The 23,598-nt window shown below is 43.6% G+C and overlaps 1 protein-coding gene and 1 long non-coding RNA gene across 2 annotated transcripts in view; both read left to right on the top strand.

The window, feature by feature from the left end:
• Positions 1-10,722, top strand: part of Gipc2 (GIPC PDZ domain containing family member 2) — a 72,939-nt gene extending 62,217 nt beyond the window's left edge. Inside the window, exons 5-6 of the mRNA XM_028879130.2 lie at positions 663-744; positions 10,252-10,722. Of these exons, the coding sequence (XP_028734963.1) occupies positions 663-744; positions 10,252-10,400 (231 nt within the window). The 3' untranslated portion in view covers positions 10,401-10,722. The remainder of the gene's footprint in view (positions 1-662; positions 745-10,251) is intronic.
• Positions 10,723-22,024: 11,302 nt separating this feature from the next.
• On the top strand, positions 22,025-23,387 carry LOC119088138. Its single transcript, XR_005091712.1, has 2 exons — positions 22,025-22,122; positions 22,871-23,387. It is a non-coding gene; the product is annotated as an uncharacterized LOC119088138 (long non-coding RNA).
• Positions 23,388-23,598: the final 211 nt, after the last annotated feature.

Here is a 23,598-nt window from a genome sequence, read left to right as displayed (position 1 = left end):
GACTCCCAACCTTTTAGGGGCCATGCTCCCCAACTCCTAGTCATGTGTTCCAACTGTATTCTCCAGGCCCATGGACTTCTTACAGTGATGGTAATGTGCTCTTCTATGAGACTTTACAACTCCATGGCTTTCCATGTGTGTTACCGTCTGCTCAAGGTGTCTCTCCCCTGTTGTCTGACTTGTCTGCATCCCTGGAAACACCGTCCTTAAGTCACTTTCTTCTGAAGACCTCTGGCTTCTGTCCCTCCTGTGCCTTAAAACTCCTGTCTAATCACTGAGGTTGCATCTTTCTCCCATTTAGGTAGTTCAGTACCTGGGAACTGTGCTCTTCTCTCCTCTTCCTTCCTCCATCCCTCCCTCCCCCTCTCCTTCCTCCCTCCCCCCTCCCCTTTCTCCTTTCCCCCTCCTTTTCTCCCTCCCCCTCCCTCCCTTCCTCCTCCCTCCCTCCCTTTCTTCCTCTCTTCCTCCCTTGAATCCATAATATTTAATGCTGACACCATTGCTATATATTTACTGTATTGATTTGCATTTAGCTATGAGGTTGTAAGGTATATTTCAGATACATCCACTAAAATCAGCTAATGGACCAGATTTCCTGCTGGGTGTGCCCTGAGAGTCAAGAGACTTTATTGTAAATGCAACATCTTGTTTTCTTTTTAAAGCCCTCTGAAGCCAAAGCAAAGGCGATCGAAAAGGTGGACGATCTCCTCGAACTGTACATGGGAATTCGAGATATTGACTTGGGTAAGGCCACACTGTTAGTGATAATTTCCGTGTTGTTTATAGACGATAGCCAACTGTACTCTTCAAGATGAAAAGGATTTCTGGAGTACGAAAGAGCATAAAAATAGTAACGAATAGTGATTTACCAAGTTTCTTGCTGGGGGGTATTACTGCTAAGTTAACTTTTACAATTTTAGCTAAACGTGGCATGGTGGCACACACCTTTAATCTCAGCACTATGGAGGCAGAAGCAAGTGAATCTCTATGAATTCAAGGCCATCCTGGTCTACACAGTGTATTCCAGGACAGCCAGAGCTACATAATAAAAAGACCCTATATCAAAAACCAAAAAATGTAACTTTTAATCTAGACACTGTGAATAAATACCACCTTTATCCTATTTCCTGCATTAAAATATTCATGAAAATATATAGCTAAATGATGCATATGAAAAGTTTTCTTATCTGATGGGCCACATTTACATTGGTTATTGGTTAAATTACGTATTATGATATCAAAGTTGTACACCATTTAATAGGATTCCTGAAATAGGAAGAAAAAGACACAGAACTCATGAGTAAGGGTGACTCGGCAGTGGGCTGCTGGGTGTTTCCTGTTGTTTCTTGTGCTACCACGAATGTGTCAGGTTCTTGCTTTATCAACTAAAACTCTACCAGTAGCAAATAGTGCACAACAAAATGAAAACAAAAAACCTTAATTCCAACTGTACTAAGGAGGAAAAAATAGGAGAAATTTATGGTTTTTATAACCGAAAAATCCAGAGATGGGTCTTGATGTCAAAAATGGGGAAGTCTGGGCACTGGAGAGATGGCTCAGAAGCGAAGAGCACTCTCTCCGGGATTCCAGTTCCCAGCGCGCCTGCGGTAGCTCCAAGCACTTACAGCCCCAGTTCCGGGGTTCCGACGCCCTCTTCTGGCCTCCAAGGGCACTGCACACACACGGTGCAGCGGCAACATTCACATGCAAACCAAAGAATGCCAGACGCACACCTCCGGAGATAATGTGGACAAAGTGTGCATGAGCAGCTGCCTCTGCAGTGAGGAGTTGGGGTAACAAAGAACAGACTCCTATAGGAGAGAAGGAGTGGGAAATCCATACAGGGAGAGACAGGGCAGCTGACGGGTGGGCACACAGAAAGGTGCCTCAGCACAAAGAAGGAAAGAGCGCGGAGCTAAGGCTGGGTGGTTCCTGGGAGGTCAGGCGAGCGGCCCAGGAAAAGCCGCGGAGCCCGCATGCCCCAGACACAACCGATGAGACGGTGACCCCCCAACACTTGAGGAAGAGGTCTGTTGTGCCACTCCCCATGTCTCAGGGGGCTGTGGCTGGGTGCCGCTACTCTAAGAGGTGGTTATTCAAAATTGAGCCACCCTGGGCTCTGAGAATAAAGGACAATCCCAAGTCAGTGTTAGAAATTACAAAAAATTAAAAATCGAAGTGGCAGGTTCAGCACAAAGGAGCTGACATAGAATTGCCCTTGAGAAAATGTTCTATTAGGAGCTGGGGAGGGGTATGCAGGCTGCAGGTCCAGAGAGGGGCTGCGTTAGGAGAGGTGGCCACCTTGTAGTGTATTTCAGGATGAGGAACTGAAGGAAAGAAGCTTAAGATTCTCAGAGTAAAGGTTTTTATTTTTATTCTTTACTTTTGGTGTGTGTGTGTGTGTGTGTGTGTGTGTGTGTGTGTGTGTGTGGTGTGTCATAGCTTTTCAGGGGTGTGGTGGGAATTCCCATACCATGTGACTTAACTAGGCCTAGTCTGCTAAATTCCTGTTATGGAGATAGTACTAGTCAGGACCCTAGACTTACCTTGCAGTTGTAGTGGGAGGGACCGGCTTGCCACCCCTCATCCAGACGGGAGTACCCTGTCAGTCTCAGCAGGGGCTTGATCTTTGTTCTAAGGGGCTGGCTGCAGCACAGTGTGGCCTGATTTCTCCCACACTGCTGCATCTATTCACTTCAAGCAGTAGACCCACGCTCTAGTGGTCAGGGACCCCTAAGGCAATCTACTACAGCCCTGGATGACATACAGCCAGAAGAGGTATTCAGAGACTGGAAGGATGGCAGTGAAGTTATAGGAGATGTGGTCCCGTGCCCAGTGTCTGGGAGCTGGCCTCATTATCCTACAATGACTTTGGAGTCTAAGAGCCCTGACCCTGATGCCGGAAGGTTGATCAACCCTGAGCCACCTGGGGCTGCCACAGGGATGGGGAACTCTGTGGCTCCACCGAGATACTTGGCACTGGCAGCCTCCCTTCCCTTCAGGGTGTTTAAGGCTTAGAGATTTTTTAAAAAAAAATTTTTTTTCTTTTAGTTTTTCGAGACAGGGCTTCTCTGTGTAATAGCTCTGGCTGTCCTGGAACTCTCTCTGTAGACCAGGCTGGCCTCGAACTCAGAGATCTGCCTGCCTCTGCCTCCTGAGTGCTGGGATTAAAGGCGTGCCCCACCATGCCCTGTGGTTTAGAGGGTTTTTAAAAGTTCAGAGACATGTCTGTCCACACAGAGTTGTGCTTACTTTTCTCACTGCTAACACATTTGGGAGACGCTCCCTCATTTGGAACATTAGTAACGCCATGGTGTATGAACTGAGAGGTTGGGGGCACAGCAGCCCCTGCCTACCCCACAGAACGCAAAGCTAAATCATACACAAAGAAGCCACGGAAGGGAAGGCAGTTAGGATGGGCTGCCAGCTCACAGAAAACTACACGGAGACTTATTGTTAGTTATGAAACCTTGGTCTTAGCTTAGGCTTGTTCCTAACCAGTTCTTATGACTTAACCCATATCTTTTAATCTATGTTCTTTACATGGCTCGGTTACCTGTACTCTGCACTGCCCATCCTGCTTCCTCTGCATCTGGCTGGTGACTCTCCCTTTCTTCTTCTCAGAGCTCTCTGTCCCCGGAAGTCCCGCCTAACCTCTTCCTGCCTAGCTAATGGCCATTAGGCTCTTTATTAAACCAATCAGAGTGACATATTTTATACAGTATAAAGGAATATTCCACAACAAGTTGGGGACAGCTGCCATGTGACCCACACAAGCACAGAAGTGGCATAAACGAAGAGAGACAAGAATCTACAAGTCCAGCTGCCCTGGTCCCCTAGGGCCACCTGACTTACTGCAGTCTTAAAACATGCAGGAGAAGACACTAACACTCCATCTATTTTCCTATTCCTTGTTTTCTATTTTTCTTTTTATCATGCTTCCAGCATACTGTTACTTTATCTTATTTCTAAAAGCTTTATGTTTCTATCATTTCTCTGATTTTGTTTATGTATTTTTATTATTATTAGGTGACTTCCTTTTGACTTTTGTTTTTTAATAAAAGTTTTCCCTCAACTTTCCCCTTATAACATTCTCATTCATTCTTGGTTTCCTTATCTGGGGCTCTTCTGGCTCCCCCCCCCTACTATTTCCTTGTTTTTGTCTCTACATCAACCTTGAATAATTTTAACCTCGTCTCACAGTCTGTTTCATGGTAACTGGTGATATAGTATAGGTCTTAATCTAAGTGCACCGCTGTATCTTGTTTGGTTGCTGTTGTTGCTCTTTGAGTAATTTGTGTTCTCCTCTCCGAGCGGTGCTGGGACTGAACCTTAAGAGCAGGCTGCTCACTAAGATCCCAGATAAAACTGCATGAGATGTACAACCCACAGATGCACACCTCTCAACACAGAAAAACAAGAAACATAGAAAGCAAGGCAATGTAACTCCTCAGCTAGTCAAAAGATCATAAATCTGCAGCAATTGAATTCAAAGATACTAACTAAAATGGGTAAAATGTCAGGCAAAGGATTTAAGAGCTTACTTGTAAAAAACGACCAGGGACTTCACACAAGATCCATAAAGATACATAAAAGCAGATAAATGAAGTAAGAAAATCAGTCTTGAGTATAGAAAAGAAAGTCAGTAAAAGGAAGGGAATGTGCCAGGTGCTATGGCGCACTCCTTTAATGATAGCGCTCAGGAGGCAGAGGCAGGTGGGTCTCTGTGAGTTCCAGGACAGCCAGGGCTACACAGTGAGACCTTGTCTCAAAATCCTGCCAAACAAATAAACAAAAAGAAGTACTGAAATGAAAAATTCAGTGAATCATAAGAACAAAACAAAACAAAACAAAACAACAACAAAACTGCACAAAACCACAGCAGATGGCATCATCAATAAACTAAATCAAACAAAAGAAATTCTCCATGACCGGAAGACTAGGTCAACACATCCCCCACTTACATACCAGTGAAGAAGAGAACTGGGCAGTCAAGCCCACAAGCTTCCAAGATCTCTGGACCATGATCAAGAGACCAAACCTGAGAACCCATGGGGTAGACAAATGAGCTGAGATTAAAGACCAAAGGAACAGAAAATCTAGTCAGTGTAGGAGAAAATCCCCCAAATCCAGGGAAAGAAATGAATATTCCAACACAGCAGAACCCCAGGTGGACATGGTCGGAGGAGAGAAAGGTAGTGTTAAGATGGTCCTGTGTACATCCATCCAGGGTCACCTCATCTCTAGAACCTACATTTGGGGGGGATTCTGGGATTCGGATACATGACACAGGCTTGCGGGGGTAATTCAGACGCATGGAAATGGGGGTAAGAGAGTTTAGAGAGGGCAGGGACCTGAGAAATACGGACTAGGCAGTGTTTGCTGGAAAGTGATATCATACATCAGTCTTCAGCTGAGAAGCTACAGGTAATGGCAAACAGGGTAGGATTCGGGATTCAAATCCATTCTTGGATCATGAGCTAGAATTCAGGAGAACAATGCTTTCAAGGTAGGACCTCAGGGCTGTCTTCAACATTAGAACTTTTCATAGTTATGTAAGTCAGAACTAATTATTAAAATGCAGATATGGAGGCTGGAGAGATGGTTCAGCAGTTAAGCTGCTTGCTGTTCTTCCAGAGGATGTGGGTTGCTTTATAAGTACCCATGGTGAGTGACTCACAACCACTGTAACTCTAGCTCCAGAGGATCTGACGCTCTCTTCTGGCCTCCAGGGGTACTGCACTCACACACACATACCCTTTACTCACCACACAAACATACATTCAAATAAGTAGAGATAAAATAAACTGGTGCTCATGGAATCCTGAAGAGGCCATAGTAGCTCTTGGAACTAGAATTACAGGTGGTTGTGAGTTGTCATGTGGGTTCTGGGAATTGAACTTGAGTGCTCTTAACCACTGAGCCATCCCTCTAGCCCCCCAAATAAAACAAATCTCTAAACAATTATTTCATTTATGTGTATAAGTGTTTTGCCTGCATGTATTTATGTGCACCATGTGTATGCCTGATGCCCTCAGCAGTCAGAAGAGAGCATTAGATCCCCTGGAACTGGAATTATTATTATTATTATTTTTGCTTCTAGAGATCTTGTGTTTTAATGAGAGGCAAGAATCATTCACACATGTAACACGTAAGGTGGTGATTTATGCTCTGAAGAAAGTCATGGGCTGAAGTTAGGTGGTGACCAGTACATTTATACTTGACATTTATTTCTCGCAACAACATACTCCATATCAGTTTTGTTCTTTTGTGCTCATGCACCTCACAGTTATATGTTACCTGCTGTAATCCTGTACACAATTACAGTTCAGCCTTAATCTAGGAACACAATTCAGGAGGACAACCAGGGACTGCACATACATAAGGAAAACATCAAGTTCACCAATTATGAATTAGCATCACTAGTATGCATTAATTGTCCAGTTGGAGGAAAACAATCCCATGACCACTAGAAGACAGAGGAATTGCTAACCATTGCAGTGTAGGCATGAATCTCATGGATGAGGGTGGAGTTAGTAAGACTTTGAATGATGATTTGGTCCCAAGGAAGCAGATTCTATGTGCACACTGCGCTTGGTTGGGGAAGTATTATCAGGAAGAGGTATAGAGGTAGGGAAGTCTGCATGAAAACTAGTGTGGTAGGATGACTACAGATGGGGTTTTATCATCAGATATATCTGTTTCTGAGTTCTTGCCTTGCTTTTCTGTGACCTTGGTTTATTACTTAAGTTCTCCCCTTTCTAGTTTGAAAACTGAAAATATGACTTCTTCCCTTACGGTGCTGTTCTGGTTCCTATATTTGTAAAACAAACTACTCTAAAAGGATCTACATGATACATCCAGTGTATCGTGTCTAGATCTTCCATGGTACAGAATTGAAGTACACAGTGGAAGCCACTTGTCTCTGCTCAGTATTGTCTGGATCTCAGTTGGAGTGACAAGATGACTGGCCTCTTACAACCAAGGCCAGAACCACCTGGAATCCTATTTGTTTGGAGGTTTATTATTAGTCTCCTGGGATATCAGCTGGGGCCATGTGCCATAGCATTTGTGTGTGGTATCTCCACGGCCCAGGTTTGCTTAAAATATGGTAGCATGAGGGATATTCAATTTCTTATATGGCAATCTAGAACACTGTCTTAGTTAGGGTTTCTATGACTGTGATGGAACACCATGACCAAAGCAACTTGGAGAGGTTTATTTGGCTTATGTATCCCTCATGTTTATTTCGCTTATGTATTAGTTGCAATCCACTGAGGAAAGCCAAGTCAGGAACTCAGATTGGGAAGGAACACAGAGGCAGGAACAGAGGCAGAGGCCATGGAGGACTATTGCTTCCTGGTTTGCTCTCATATTTGGAACTGGAATTATGGATGATTGTGAGCCACCATGTGAAAGCTGGCTTCTGAACCTGTATCCTCTGCAAGAATAAGTGTTCATAATAGATGAGCTGTCTTTCAAGCTCTTAAATCTTAAAAAATACAAATATAGTACAGCAGAATAATGGATAACAGTACAAATGGTTATAAATGAGTTTGACGTAAGTCTTTAAGGATATATTTTCTGGGTTGATGAGATGGCCCAGCAGGTAAAGTCACTACCCACTAAGTCTGGTGACCCAAGTTTGGTCCCAGGGATCCACATGGTGGGAGGAGAGCACTGCCTCCTGCAAGTTGAAGTTGTCCTCTGACCTTCACAACTGTGGTGTACCAGATGTCTGCTCCCCAAATACACACACACACACACACTGAAGAAATAAATGTAATTTGAAAAAGAACCTTAAAAAAGAAGAGTGAATTTTCTTTTGTGCTCAGAAATGTAGACCATTAAATATTCTAAAAAATTCATCGAAATCACCCAGTGGTCCCTCGTCAGTTTAATTAAATATCTGTAGCAAATTCCTTTAATTGACACAAAGTCATTGTCATCATACATGATTAGTAGTGTGACTGGTCACTTAGAGAGGCAAAGTGTAAGAAGAGTCATTATTTGAAGAATGTCAGCTGTTGTTAAATTAGGAATTTCTGTTGTTCAGATACGATTAGCATGAAATATAACTCAGAAATGTGAGCCTAACTTAACAGACAAACGCATGACTTTACTTCTCTGCAGAGCCAGTGTTTCTTGGCTTTCAGGAATGTTCTTTCTTTTTGTTTTTTGAGACAGGGTTTCTTTGTGTAGCCCTGGCTTTCCTGGAGCTTGATCTGTAGACCAGGCTGGCCACAGTCTCAGAGATCTGCCTTCCTCTGCCTCCCAAGTGCTGGGATTAAAAGCATGGGCCACCACCACCTGGCTTCAAATGAGTCTTTGTAGGAAATAACTTTGAGGATGAACGTACATCAATGGTTGTAATTTAAGCTGTGATTTTTCAACTAGCCAAGCTAACACAGGGTACCTCCAGATGTTATCTGTAAAATAGAAATTCTGGAAGATGTTGAGTCCCCTGGAGTGATCTAACTCAAGGATACATTATATATTCCTTCTGGAAGCTTTAAAGCAACAGTGTAACTACCTGTGGACCTACAGTGTTTTCTGATACCAATTTAGGATTTTGGACTAATTCTGGCAGTTTCAGAACTTAAAAGATTGTTCTATTAAAAAGGCTAGAAATGTGTGGAAGGAAATTCAAATGGCAGTTTCTAAATCATTTTCCCCACAATACCTTTTATAGCTGGTTAGAAAGGTATATTAATGATGTTTCTTCCATGGGTCCTTGCCTTGGTCTGTAAAGCAATGCACACTGTGAAGAGCTTCTAAGTTGAGATCAATGAAGTCCGGAGTGGATTTTTATTAAAAAGTGCACTGTAGAGGCTGGAGGAACAGCTTATCGATTAAGAGGACTGGCTGCTCTTTCAGAGGACCTGGCCCACATAGCATCTCACAGTCATCTGTAACATCCAGTCACAGGGCGTGTACCACCTTCTTCTGGCCTCCACAGGCACTGCATATATATGTGTAGAGACATACATGCTGGCAAGACACCCATACACATAAAAAACAGTGACTAAATAAAATATTTTTTAAACATGCATTATAGGGCTAAGGGTACAGCTCATAGATAGAGCATCTACCTGGAATACATGAGACCCTGAGTTGGAGTTCCATTAATACACACACACACACACACACACACACACACACACACACACACACACCCATATATACAATGCATACATACGCATACACACACATATATACATGTACATATAAATACATACATACAATAAAGATTTTAAGTAGTAGGTTGGTTTTTACACCTGAAAGTTCTTTAAATGTTTACAAACTTAATGGAGACTGTGTGGTCAAAGGAGCATAAAAATATTCTCAGGGCGGCCACAAGAGGTCAGCACTTAGCTGTAATATGTGGCATTAAAAAATCCTTTGTGGTTGTGAGCGCTTATAAGGGCAGAGCAAAAATGGCCTTCTAGATCCTGGGGAAAGTCCTCTGGGAATGTGTGCTTGTGGGGATGCTGTTTCCCAGACATAGAACACAGGGTGTAAGTCACTTCCTAGGAAGGCAGACCACGCATAGCATCTTAATTCTATCCTAAACCAGAAGGTGCTCAAGAAAGATGCCACCGAAATCCAGCTGCTGTGTGGCCAGCTGTACATGTTCCTTTGGCGAGGGGAGAGTATACCCAGCTAGCTGGGAGTAGGGGTGGATGGAAGGGACAGAGTGTTAGTGACTGTGGGAAGGGGAGGGGCTGTGTGTGCTAGCACTCCTGGTGAGGTTAGTCATGGGGTTTTCTAACCGTGTGTCTTCCAGCCATCAGATGCTGCAGGGCTGCACAGAGGACTCAGTGAGATGCTTCTCTGGGAACTACAAGTTTGCTCCACAGAGCCCAGGTCAAAATACTAGATGTGGTGGTGTGTGCTTTAAAACTTACTGTTGGAAGTGGAGACAGGAGGATTCCTGGTGCTGGCTAGACAGCCAGCGTAGCCTAACTAGTGAGCTCCAGGCCCGTGAGGGCACAGTCTCAAAAAGAGGTGGATGACATTTCAGGGGCTGACACCTGAGGCCGCCTTCTGGTCTCTCTATGCATGTACATCTACTCCACACCAGACAAAACAGGACAAAACAATCACAAACGAATGTAGAGACTCCCAACGGATGAGCTCTCAGGTTGGGGACAGGGCAGAGGCGACAGCTTCATATCTGATACGGTGGACACAGTCAGTCCTCCGATGTTGGCTCATGGCTCATTAACCTTTACAAATTATCATTGACAGCTACGACCATGTTTGAAGCTGGAAAAGACAAAAGCAACCCGGATGAATTTGCTGTGGCACTTGACGAGACTCTGGGAGACTTTGCTTTTCCTGACGAATTTGTGTTTGACGTGTGGGGAGCCATCGGTGATGTCAAGCAAGGACGATGATGGTGTGGATGATCCTCCTGCAGACGTGACCAGAGTTCTTTTGAAGGCAGCCTTCCTGGGGACTCTTAGATACCTTTATGAACTCTGCTTTAGCTTCATGTGTATGAGATACAGTCTACGGAATGTAATTTTGATTTATGGATAATGTTTAACATAGTTTCCTATGTAGTAAGTATGCTTAAGATAAATTAAAGTATGATCCATTTCAATATTTGTTCAAAAGTTTCTAACAGTGATTTTTTTAAAAGGCATTTCTACACCCATGGTCTTGTTCCCCGTTGACACTCATGCCTTACTTTCCACATTAAATAGTTGATTACAACAGCTTTTGGGGTGTTTTGTCCTTCAATATCTTTTTAAAAAATTGTGCATTTATCATTCCATGTATGTGCTTGCCTGTATGCGTACCATGCACATGCAGTGCTTGAGGAGACCAGAAGAGGCATCTGTAACCGTCTACAACTCTCCAACTGGAGGACTGGAGGTATACACAGTTGTGAGGGGCATGTATGTGCTGGGGACTGAACCTGGGTGGTCTGCAAGAGCAGCCAGTGCCCTTTAGTACAGGGCCATCTCTCCAGATGACTTTCTTCCAATGTGGGAATTAGGCTCAGAGTCCGATTTACCTCATAACATCTTCATTTTGTTATGTTAACCTAACAGGATACATGGAAGAAGTGAATCGCAGGCGACACCTGCCAGTGTAGAAGCAGGCGCTCATTTTGAAATGAGCAGCAGCGGGGGAGGTTGCTTTGGCTGACTGGTTCCTAGGGCATGCTTTGTAAAAGTAAGGTTGATTTTTAAAAAATTTGTAATGCTTAAGAGCAATTGGTTGAATTTGTGCTGTGTGCGCAAATGTGTGTGTGTGTGTGTGTGTGTGTGTGTGTGTGTGTGTGTGTGTGTAGGGAGGGGGCTGAGGCGGGTGGGCATTCAAGGTAAAAAAAGTGACAGGTAGAAGCTGTTGTACTTTTTTGTTCTTTTCAGACCTTAAAGTATTATTTCAGTTTTCACCTATAGCTTCTTTCCTGCTGACTTTTCTAAGGCCTCCAGGCCAGGGTTTATATTTGTAGCATTTTTATTTTGAAACACATTTGCTCAGAAAATAACTGTGTTTGAGATGCTGTCTTTGCTGTGTGAGTATGTGGTTTAAGCGGCGATCGTTTTTAGCCTCCCAAGCATCGGAGGAAATGCTGTCAGAAATTGATTCCCCAGTGGAAATAGAGGAGGAGGGCGGAGTGGGAAGGAGTGCATTAGCTGTTATTGTAGAGTTCTAGACTCCCTTCCTCTCACCCCTACTTTATTGAGAAGATTGAGAGGAAATGACAGCCTCACTCTTCTTGGACATTTCACGGATGTAAGAGAAACGGAAATAAATGGCTCCAGCACAGATCATTTAATAAGGTGGAAGACAGTGTGGCCAACCACTCTGTGCATCTGATGAAAGATGCTGGGCGCTGCAGCAGTAATCAGAAGTAACAACCGGGGGTGGGGTGTTCTGGGGACCAGAAGTAATGCCTTCTTCATGCTGGGTTAATGCCTAGATAACTCTGTCCTCCTGTGACAGACACGACGCTACTTTTTCTGTCACTGCCTCCGTCACAGCAGAGCGATGCTCTGGCTGATTTTCTTTGTTTATTAATCTGAAGCCTGCACAGGAGCCGTTTGAGTCATTAACATGAAGCACAGGTAGCCCAGAGGACACAGACTGGTTAATTCTTCTGTGTGCTCCAGCTGTGATCCATTGGTAATGTTCAGTGAGTTTTCTTCGGAGGCTTCGAAAATGCCTGTACAGTCTTAGACACATAAAGAGAGCTGATGTCTTAGGGACGGGGAAGTTACCAGATGAAGTAGGAGGCCCATAGAAACATTGTAGTTTAAACAATAGCAAAAGTGTAAATTTTTGGTCACTAGATGTTAGATTTGAAATGTTTGATATTTTTTATCATTGTGATTTTTTTTGGTGTGTTTGTATGAGTATGAGAGTGTGTGAATATGTGAGTATGTATGAGAGTGTGTGTCTGAGTGCAAGTGTGTGCCTATGTGTGTGTGTGTGTGTGTGTGTGTGTGTGTGTCAGTGTGAGTGTGTATGAGTGAGAGCATTCCTTTGGGGCAAGGTCTCTCTTTGAACCTGGAATTCATGGTTTTTTTTTTTTTTTGGCTAGGTTGGGAGCTAGCAAGCCCCAGCAATCTTGTGCTTGATTATTTTCTTGTTCTTAATGTTTCTTTTTCTCATAGTTAGTCTGCACTCCACTCCATGGTTGCATGTAGATGTAACCAACCGTCTTATTAAATAAGAAACACAGAAACAATGTAAAAGAGAAAGCCGAGAGGTCAGAGCTCAGAGCTAAAATCTCACCCTTCCTCCTGCTGTCCCAGCTTCCCGAAAGAGAGCTATTTCCTGTGTGTAAGTCGATTTTCCAGTCATTCTGCCTTCTCATTGGTTGTAAACCCAAACACGTGACTGCCTCGTCACTGTCCGAATGTACAGCCCCCTAGGTCTTAAAGGCATATGTCTCCAATGCTGGCTGTATCCCTGAACACACAGAGATCTATGGGATTAAAGGCGTGTGCCACCACCGCCATGCTCTTTCTATGGCTCTAATAGCTCTGACACCCTGGGTAACTTTATTTATTAGCATACAATCAAAATCACATTTCAGTACAATTAGAATACCACCACAGTTGCAGGCATGCATGGAGCCATACCCAGCATGTTGCGTGCGTGCGTGCGTGCGTGCGTGCGTGCGTGCGTGTGTGTGTGTGTGTGTGTGTGTGTCCTCACACGTGTGCAGTAAGCACGCAGGCAAGTGTCTAGCCATCTTCTTCTCCTGTCTTTGCCGTTTTTTGTGTTGTCTACTCTGGTCCTAGCCCAAACTACCCTTCTACCTTAGTCTTCAATACCTGGGACTGCTGATCCCTGCCACTGTGCCCGGCTAATCGACTATTACCGGCAGCTGTCAGTTTCTCCTTTGAAGGCCTTCAGGAAGACTAGAACTTGGTGCTGTTTGCTGTGTCTTATGGAATATCACCGTCATCATGATACTTCTAGAACTTGGGTATGCAAGGCAGCAGTATCCATGAACAACCTCAACTGTTCTTGTCTGTTAGAATTCGAATGGCCACCGTTGTTACCAAGGCTCTCAGGTGGACCCAGCTGTCTGAGAGGAGTCTCTGCAATGTTCTCATCTCTCCCCTCCCCCGGGAGACTGACAGCAGGGTCAGTTGTTCCTCAGGCATTTTTGTCCCCTACCTGGAGATACATCTGTCTTTGAGCTTTGCACCTTTTGGCAACACACAGTGCAGGAGAATTATTTGAGCAGTTCTATACTTGTGGGTATAGATCATCTTTTGAAAAGGACCCCATCATTACCACTACTTGATGTTTTCATTTTCTCTTGTGTAGTCTGAGTGGAGAGTATGTGTACATACATGTATGTGGGGGCATGTGTCAGTGTGTGCTCATGCGGAGGCCAGAGACTGACATCCGTGTCTTCCTCAATCACTCTTCAGCTCATTTTTTTGGACACAGGGCCTCCCACTGAACCTGGGACTCGTTGATTGGTTAGGCCGACTGGCCGGGGAGCCCCAGAGAGCTGCCTCCCCAGCAGCGACTGCAGATGCACATTACCCCTGACTTTCACATGGGTGCTGGGGTAAGAACTCAGGTCCTCGAGCTCGAACAGCAAGGGTCCCCCCCCCCGCCCCCCCGCCATTCTCCCCAGGCCTTCTTGTGTACTCTTTTGTCCTTCAGTGGAAGACAGTTATTTGATTTTTCCTTGATTCCCTCCCATTCAAAACAGTGTGTTTGTGTGGATGTCCTAGTAAGAACACAAGATACGTCTTCTTCTGTGGTGGCAGGGATTGCAGACAGGCTCAGTGGAGCTCTGATCTGGGTCCTGATCAGATGCACATCCTAATGATTCTAAGTATTAATAGGTATATTTTTGGTTTCTGAGGTGTTTTAAAAAATGTAATTATATAGCCGGGTGTGGCGCAGTAATCCAGCACTCGAGCAGAGCAGGGATCTCTGTGAGTTCGAGCAGCTGGGCTACAAGTGAGTCCAGGAAAGCGCAAACTACACAGAGAAACCCTGTCTCGAAAAAACCAAAAAAAAAAAAAAAATGTAATTATATGCTGGGCATAATGTTGTGTGCTTTTAATCTCAGCATTGGGAAGTAGAGGCAGGCAGATGTATGTGAGTTTGAGGCCAAGCCTGGTCTCCATAGTGAGTTTCAGGACAACCAGAGCTCCATAGTGAGACCTTGTCTTGAACCACCAAAAAAAAAAAAAAAAAAAAAAAAAAGAAAAAAAAAGAAATGTAATTATATAGGCTTTACTATGTGAAAGTCTTCAAAAGTTCACTTATAAAAGTAGTGTTCTGTCGGCCCATGTCTGAATTACTAAATCAATATGATAATGCAGCTGATTGTTAGGTAAAAAGAGATGTCTTACCTTCCTTGAGGATGTGTTTTCTAATATTTCTCTTTCTAACACCAGTAAACAGGTGTCTCTGGGTCTTCACCAAGTCCAGGGTTGCCCATCCTTCACCATGTTGGGTGACTCTCTGGTATCCTGTGATGCAGTTCCTGTTCCTGTCCACTGTAGGTGGTGGCAACATGACCTTCTCTGCAAAAGGGGTTTTCTACACTGTAACAGACCTTCTAATCAGAGCACAGATGCACAACACAGACTACAGAATGGCCCTGCCCTCTGAGACATCTGAGAATGTGCAGCTCACAACAGCCTTGCTGCTACCCTGGTGGTGATACTGCCTAGGGGAGTTAAGTTACCCAGGCTGCTAGTGAACAGAGGGGGGAAAAGACTGCATTCTGTCAAATGCATTTTTATGTTCCTGACACTGGGTGGTGGAATATAAAAGTAATTACTAGCCCTCAATACATGGTGATAAAATGGCTCTAAATTTGTGAAGTTACAAAGTAGCACCATCACCTGCAAACTGAGCTCTAAGAACTGAGTCATTTCAGCTGGAATAGTCGGTGTCTGTGAGAAGAGGGCATGGTCATGGATCATTTTCAAGTGGTAACAAAGAGGAGAAACTAAAAGATTCTTCAAAGGAGTTTTGGGTAAATATAACTATTTGCTAATGTATGTCATACAATAGCATCGAATAGAGTCAGACAAACATTCTGCTTTATTGGGAAGACATTTTAGAATAAAAACCATATACTTTAATGTCTGGTTTTGGATTTATTGATCTATATATAAAACAATAAATTATTTTGATACTATCCTAGCATATATTATTTAGTGTATTTCTACTTGTAGATGCAAAACTTAATGTTGATCAAAAAGTAAGTTATAATCTAAGGCTTATGTTTAAAGCACACTTTCTTAAAATGTAAACCTTTTCATAAAAAAGGGATGGATCAGTTTTTGTTATCAAAAGGTTTGGAGTTGAGGGTGGAGAGATGATCGAGGAGTTAAGAGCATTTGCTGTTGCTGCGGAGGACCTGGGTTCAGTTCTCAGCATCTATCTGGTGGCTCACAATCATTTGTGACTCCAGTTCCAGGGGATCCGAACCCTCTTCTGGCTTCTGGGGACACCAGACATGTGCATGGTGTACTTCCACACATGCATAAAATGAACACATCTAGAAAGTTTAAAGTATCTTTGGCGTTTTGCCAGTTTTAGGGTTTTAAGTGTTGTTTGAATAAGCGGCAGGGATGTTGTGAGTGCTCAGGCCTTGCTTTCCTTCTCTGTACTCCTGGCATTTTTGTTTTCTCAGCAGCTTTTGTGCAACCTGTGGCCCGTGGGCTATCTGCGGCTAAAGACAGTCTGAGTGCTGCTCGACAGGAAACTGCAAACTTAAAGACTATCCCAGTTACTGATGAGGAATGTCAGCAAGCACTTCTTGCTCAGTTAACCACCTCACACAGTCCTTAGCAACCACCTTCATTTTCAATATTAAAGAAAATAGGTTGTGGGAAATTAAGTCACTTGCCCCAGGGTACATGCGTGGCTAGTGGCAAATCCAGGATTTGAACCCAGTCTTCAGGTAATCCCTCAGATCTGCAAAGCTAGTTTTGCTAATATTTTATGGGAACAATGTAAAATGTACAAGTCACTCGGCCAAGGGAAGTTGTTAGGGAACGGGAGCCCAGAAAGCAAGGTTGTAGATTCAACCAACTGCTCTCACTGTCTGTGAAGGAGCAGCCCCCAGAGGCTGGTCCAGTCGGGAGTAGATTCAGATGGATAAATGATTGATTTTAGGATGGAAACCATACTTGGACGCAGTGGTTCTTTAGGCTATGAAAACTGAAGTCAGTAATAATTAAGCCTGGCACTTGTGTTTACCAGCGTAGTCATGGCTGTAGCAAGTTCTTGCTAGAATGACTTCAAAGAGAAGATTAAGAAGATGAAGGCTGGGCTGTTTCTTGGAGAGTAAGGACTGGCCTTACACATGTGACAGGCCTTCCTGCCTAAGGTGATTTCATGGTTTCACTGATTTGACTCCAACTGTGAGTTGCTGTGGGATGTTCTGTATGGCAAATGTGTTGCTCTGATTGGTCAATAAATAAAATACTGATTGGCCAGTGGCTAGGCAGAAAGTATAGGTGGGACTAACAGAGAGGAGAAAAGAAAGAACAGGAAGGCAGAAGGACTCACTGCCAGCCGCCGCCAGGACAAGCAGCATGTGAAGATGCCTGTAAGCCACGAGCCGCGTGGCAAGTATAGATTTATGGAAATGGATTAATTTAAGCTATAAGACCAGTTAGCAAGAAGCCTGCCATGGCCATACAGTTTGTAAGCAATATAAGTCTCTGTGTTTACTTGGTTGGGTCTGAGCAGCTGTGGGACTGGCGGGTGACAAAGATTTGTCCTGACTGTGGGCAAGGCAGGAAAACTCTAGCTACAGTGAGTACTTGATTTTGAACGCAATGAACAAGGTATTTTGCTTTTTGCTTCGAATAAATAAGGAATATTCGAAAAAGGATGTCTTCAATATTAAACCTCAAATGAAACGAATGAAACAAAACAAAACAAACAAACAAACAAATAAGAAAAAGAAAGAAAAGGACATTCCTCCTCCAGATGATCAAATATTCAGCTTGTCAGAAGATGTACTTATTGAATTCCACTTTAACTGGGGCTCTGGATTGTGAAGGTGGACTGGCCTGGAGTCAGTGGCATTTGACTGGTCATTCTAAAGTTCCGTGGAATACGACCATATTGCTCCTTTAGTTTTCTTGATAAACACCACTGCTCAGTTTGGGTTAGTCTTTTAAAGTGAATTAACCCGGGGCTGCAGAGATGGCTCAGCGGCTAAGAACACTGGACGCTCTTCCAGAGTGCCTGGGTTTCATTTGCAGCACCCACACGGTGAATCATGACCTTATGGAACTCCAGTTGTAGGGGATCCGGCGCCCTCTTCTGGCCTCTATGAGCACCAGGCACATACATGGTGCACGGACGGACACGCAGGCAAACCCGTCAGATGCGTAAAATAATAATAAAAAATTAAAGTGAATTAACTCCCTTCCAGATAGATTCATCCAGGTGAGCCGTACTCATTTCATGGCTCAGGTGGGTCAACTCTGTTTCTTTGTTTTCTACCTCATCTGACCAGTAGGTGGCACTACCTGTCCAGGCTGCTTACTCAAAGCCGCCTTTCTCCTGAGAAATGGACAGCAAGTCGGGTGTTTGGTATCACCTTATCTTCATTCTGACTTGTTTAGTTGATTTTCAAGCATAGCCAGATGACAGCTAAAGTGTCTCGGATACTCAGCTTCTTTTCTGAGCCCTGGGATTGCATTTGGTGGTCTCTGAGAGTTTTGAGGCTGAATGACAAATTCTACAGAAATCAGCCCAGGTTCCACTAGCCCAGAGAGGCTCTGAACAGTGGAGCGCTGCGGGAATGATTGTGGGTAATACCCTGTGAAAATTACAGAAGACTTCATACCAAGCATAAAATTAAACAGGCACATTAAAAATTTTAAAGCTTAATTCATGGCTGTGAAACTTTTGAATGAGAATCGAGCACACAGGAAATTGTGAATTAAATTGTTTTTTGCTCGAATAAACAAGCCAAGCTTCTTTGCAGCTAATAGTCAATATTATGTAGATCATGAAAAAGCTTTTATCTTTATTAAGATAGAATTCTGATAAGAGGTTGATTCAGATCTTACTGTTTCAACTGTGGTCGGTTGAGCTTTTTACTCTTTGTGGCGTTTAAGTAATTTACCAACGCTTTGAGCTATAACACTGTGTTTATCTCAGGAGTCTTTCTTTTGATGAATTGTGTTTTAATTCTACTGTCGCTGCTTGGGAGATTCATTAATTGTAGTTAAAGGCGATTTGTAAAAAGAAGATTTTTCATTTATTTTTATTTTTTAAATTGTATGGAGCCTTGGTGCCTTTGCTAATTAATTAATAATGACTTTTGCATTTGCATTGAGTAATGACGTGTGTTCAATGGCTCCCATGCCTCTGTGTACGTGTGGAGGTCAGGGAATGACTTCCGGGGGTTGGTTCTCATCTTCCTCCTCTGTTCTGAGTCAGGGTCTTTTGCTACTTTTACTGATGCACTCTGTCTTCCAGGCTCACTGGTCCTTAAGCTTCTGGCTGATTCAGTCTCACTGTCGGAGTGCTGGGATTACAGATGTGTGCAGCTGAATCCATTGTTTTACATGGGTTCACGGGTTCTCAGACTGTGCAGGAAGCAGTTTTACCTAACCACTGAGCAACCTTCTCTACCTGAAAGTTTTAAAAGTAGTATCTGCTGTAGTTTCCTATAATTATAACTATAAAGACTGTCTACTTTATAGGGTACACTTGTGCCTTCGTGGTCCAGTACAGACAGGGGTGATTTCTGTAGGATGATGTCTATAGGAGGTGGAGTTGCCTAGGAGACACAGCCTGATCATAAATCAACTCCTTCCATCGGAAGGTTTGCTCTGGGCTTTATAACTGGTTCTTATATCACATATTCACAGGGAATAGCAGAGTTGTGAAAGCAAAGGGAGCCAAAAGGATGATAACTCATGTCTAGAGAACGCCATAGAACACCCATGGGAAAGCCCTGTCCTGGGCATCGCTCTTACTCTGTCTAGTTTCTTCATGTTGCTTTGATAATCAGATTACGTAACTTTCCAGAACTTAGTCATTGGCTCCAGGAGTGGCATGGACAATTAGGTGGTGAATGCCAGGCATTAAGTTATCTAGATTCCTTGACGTTGCTGATTTGTTGTTCATTGTTTTACACCACTGTCTGTTTTCTCTGTTCATACTGTTTTATTAGGTATGTCGCCCTCTTCCTAATTGAAACCAAATATCCCAGTCACATGTTGGACATGATCTTAGTAGCCCATGAGAGACTGTGTTTCCTTGACTGACAGTCACAGGGACCCTGTATGACTCATTTTCTATGGATCTGGAGTATTCTAACAACTCTTTAAGGGCACATGCTGGCTAGTTTTAGTCAACTGGACACAAATCAGTCATCAGAGAGGAGGTAGTCTCACTGAAGAAAATGCCTCCATCAGATCTGGCTGTAGGCAAGACTGTAGAGTGTTTTCTTAATTAGTAGTTTGTGCCGGAGGGCTCAGGCCACCGTGGGTGGTACCACTCTGGTGGTACCTCATTCTCGTGGTCCTGGGTTCTATAAGAAAGCAGGCTGAAAGAGCCATGAGGAGCAAGCCAGTAAGCAGCACTCCTCCATGGTCTCTACATCAACTCCTGCCTCCAGGTTCCTACCCTGTTTGAGTTCCTACCCTCACTGCTTTTGATGATGATGAACTGCTATATAGAGCTGGGAGAAAATTACATCCTTTCTTTCCCAAGTTGCTTTTGGTTATGGTGTTTCATCACAGTACTAGTAGTAACTCTAACTAAGACAAGTTGGTACCAGAGGCTGGGGTATTGCTGTGACAGACCTCACCTTGTTTGGGGGAGGATTGTGAAAAGTCTTTGGAACTTTGGGCTAGAAAAACCATTGACTGTTCAGAGCTTGGTGAGCTTTTCTGTGGGAACTTCAAAGATAAGAATATTGAGAGCAATGCAGAAAATGGAGGCCTAACGTGAGGTAGATCTCTGTGAATTTGAGGTCAGCCTGGTCTACAAAGTGAGTTCCAGGATAGCCGGGACAGTTACATAGAGAAACCCTGTCTCAAAAAACCATAAACCAAACCAAAACAAAATCCAAACCAAAACAACTCCCACAAAACCAAATGAAAAACTACCCTCCAAACACATAAAAATAACAAACAAACAACAAACAAACAGCAACAACAACAACAAAACCCCAAATACAAAAAGACTCCATCAGAACTATTTGTTGAGTTGAGAGTCTGTGGTTCTGGTTGCACTTAGGGTGGAAGGGTCCGCTGTGATTGACAGGAGACCAGAACCAGAACCACTGAATTAGAACCCGTGCTTTCCTGGGACAATTGATGCTGTTCAACTGGAGCTAAGAAATTAGCTGTGGTTAAGAAGAGACCAGCATTACTGAGGTGAAGTCTTCTGGGAAGTTGATTCCTGAGAGTTTGTATCACAGAAGCTGTGTTCCAGAGGTGGCCTGGGTTGTTCCTCATGTGGGCCGCTGAACTTGGTAGTATGAGAGTCACCCAGGTGGTACTGGTTTTGACTGCATGAAGGGGTCATGGAGAGCAGCTGAGGCTTGGCACTGTGAGAGGCTGGGACAGGCCCATCGGTGAAGGCTGCCCTCAGTGCACTTGAAGGGCCAGGACTGAAGGTTATGCAAAGAAGATGAGGCTTGGCACCATGAAGAGAGCCTATGAGAGGCTATTGGTGAAAGTGCAGCCCAGCTGCAGCAGAAGACCCGAGTGTTTTGGAGATGCCAGAACCATGGGATGTGTTTTGGAGAAGCCAGAACCATGGGATGACCACTGAGAGAGAGAGAGCAAGGAGTACAGGAACGGACCCTGCTGGAGCTTGGAAGACAAGCCGTGTGTGCTGCAGAGGTTGGAGCTGGGGAAGTGACCCAAGCCCCTTGCAGGAGCCCAGAATATTGTGAGTGAGTCCCAGATATTGATCACTGAGTTATTTACCCTGCTGGAGTTTGGTTTTGCTTTGATCTGATTTTGACTGTGCTCTGGTATTTCTTTCTTGAAGTAAGGAAGTATTTAACTTATTTTTGGTTTTACAAGAGCCCACAGTTGAGAGACTGAAGTTTTAAAAGATACTTTAGATTTTAAAAGAGACTTTGGATTTTTAAAGAGACTGAATTTTAAAGTGTTTGAATCTATAAAGCCTGTGGGACTTTTTAAGTTTGTAAAATATTTTATATTGTGATGATATTAATGTGAAATCTTGGGGATGAACAAGAAAGAAAAGATTGTGGCTTAACAGGATGTATTTGTGTTAAATTGACAAGGGGTCAAAGATGCTGGATAGCTTTGCCAATGATTAAAAAAACAAATAAAAATACAAAAAGGCTCTATTTTGAGTTGAGATTCTGTGGTTTCTGGCTGAAAGGAGGGAACCTCATTTAAAAAAATGTTTCCATAAGATCCAGCTGTTATTAATTAGTGATTGATGGGGGAGAGTCCAGCCCATGGTAGGTGGTGCCATCCCTGAGCTGCTGGTCCTGGGTTCTATAAGAAAGGCTAAGCAAGCCAGTGGGGAGCAAGCCAGTGAGCAGCACCCTCCATGCTTCTGCATCAGCTCCTGCCTCCAGGATCCTGCCCTGTTTGAGTTCCTGTCCTGACTTCTTTCATCAATGATGAACTATGGTGTGAAAGTGTAAGTCAAATAAATAAACCCTTTCCTCCCTAACTTGCCTTTGGTCATGGTGTTTCATTGCAGCAGCAGAAACCTATATAAGACAGCGTATAATCTCTACATGGAGCATCAGGCTCATTGATGTTGAGAGAGGGTCCCTCTCTTCATGGTCTTAATTCTGCTTCTTGTCCCTAGGCCCCTTTAAGCTGAATTTCCTCTACATGATCCTGAGTTACAGAGAATAGAATCTATTCTAAGAAAGGGATTAGGTGACTGGCCCTAGAATAGTTGGAAGGAATTGAGAGAAAATAAAACGAGGCAGCATTTGGGACAAAGTTCAAAGCCTTGTTTCCTTAGTAGGCCATAGGAGGGGTGATTTCTACACCCAGAGGATGCTTCTGCTCTTTGTAGCCCCCACCTGGGACCCAGCCTTTCTGTTCCTGTGCCCCAGCGCAAGCCAAGTCTTATGCAGTGGAAGACTCCACCACAGAATTTGTTTTGGGAAAAGATGATTCATGTTTTATATGAATGGTCGCAGAGCATAGAGGCAATGTACTAAAGTTTGACCAATTAAATACTTTAATGTAGCATGATGCTGATACAATAATCAAATTATTACATTTATTTGTGTGTGTGCGTGCACGTAGGTGGCCACAGCTGCTGTGCGTTCATGATTGCAGTAGGTGCCACAGCTGCTGCGCGTTCATGATTGCGATGGCCGCGTCATGTCCGGAAGCCGGTATTTACAGTGCCCCTCTCGTTTTTCCAGCTATTACGCTCTCTGCCCTCTCTTCTGCAACAGTCCCTGGGCATGGAGGGCTGACGGAGATGTCCTGGTGTGGCCTGAGCATACAACAGTCACTTACTCTCAGCTCTTGACCAGAAGGAACTTTGCATCAGCAGTCACCACTGCAGAAGGGACTCCTCTGAAGAAGGCGGCCAGCAAGCAGCGCCAGTCAGAGCGTATCAGAAGCCAGGCGACCTGCTGCAGTGTGTGCTCGCTGGTACATCAGGGGCGCAGCTGTTTTGTGGGTAACCAAACCCTTTAGGTTGGACTTGAGGCCCTACTTCCTCTGGTAGTGTAAGCCTGTCCAGAAGATATTTCACCTTTTACCTTTCCAGGATGCTTCACCGAATGTATCATAGTGAATGTTTTTATAATATTTCAAAATACATTTAATAAAATGAGGTCTTTTAATAAAAGCTCAAGTATGAAAAAATTGAAGGCAAAGATTAAATCATGATTTGCCACTCCAATAAAGCTACAATTGTTATTTTGATGTGTATATTTTCTCTTTCCCTTTCTATAAAATCAGGGTTATATTCCAATACTGTTTTTCATTTGTATCTTATTTTCTATCATAACTATGTAGCTCAGAAGTATCCATGTTTCATGTTCTTCTATATTTTTTTAAATGGCTGCAAAGGTTGACTTTGTATCTATTATTTATTTAGCAAAATCCTTACTATTAGATAGCTCAATCTATATTTAAATAC

Source organism: Peromyscus leucopus, chromosome 6, assembly GCF_004664715.2.
Source record: "Peromyscus leucopus breed LL Stock chromosome 6, UCI_PerLeu_2.1, whole genome shotgun sequence".
NCBI classification, from domain to species: Eukaryota; Metazoa; Chordata; class Mammalia; order Rodentia; family Cricetidae; genus Peromyscus; species Peromyscus leucopus.
Note: the sequence above shows the minus strand (reverse complement) of the source record. Positions and strands in the feature narration are given on the sequence as shown.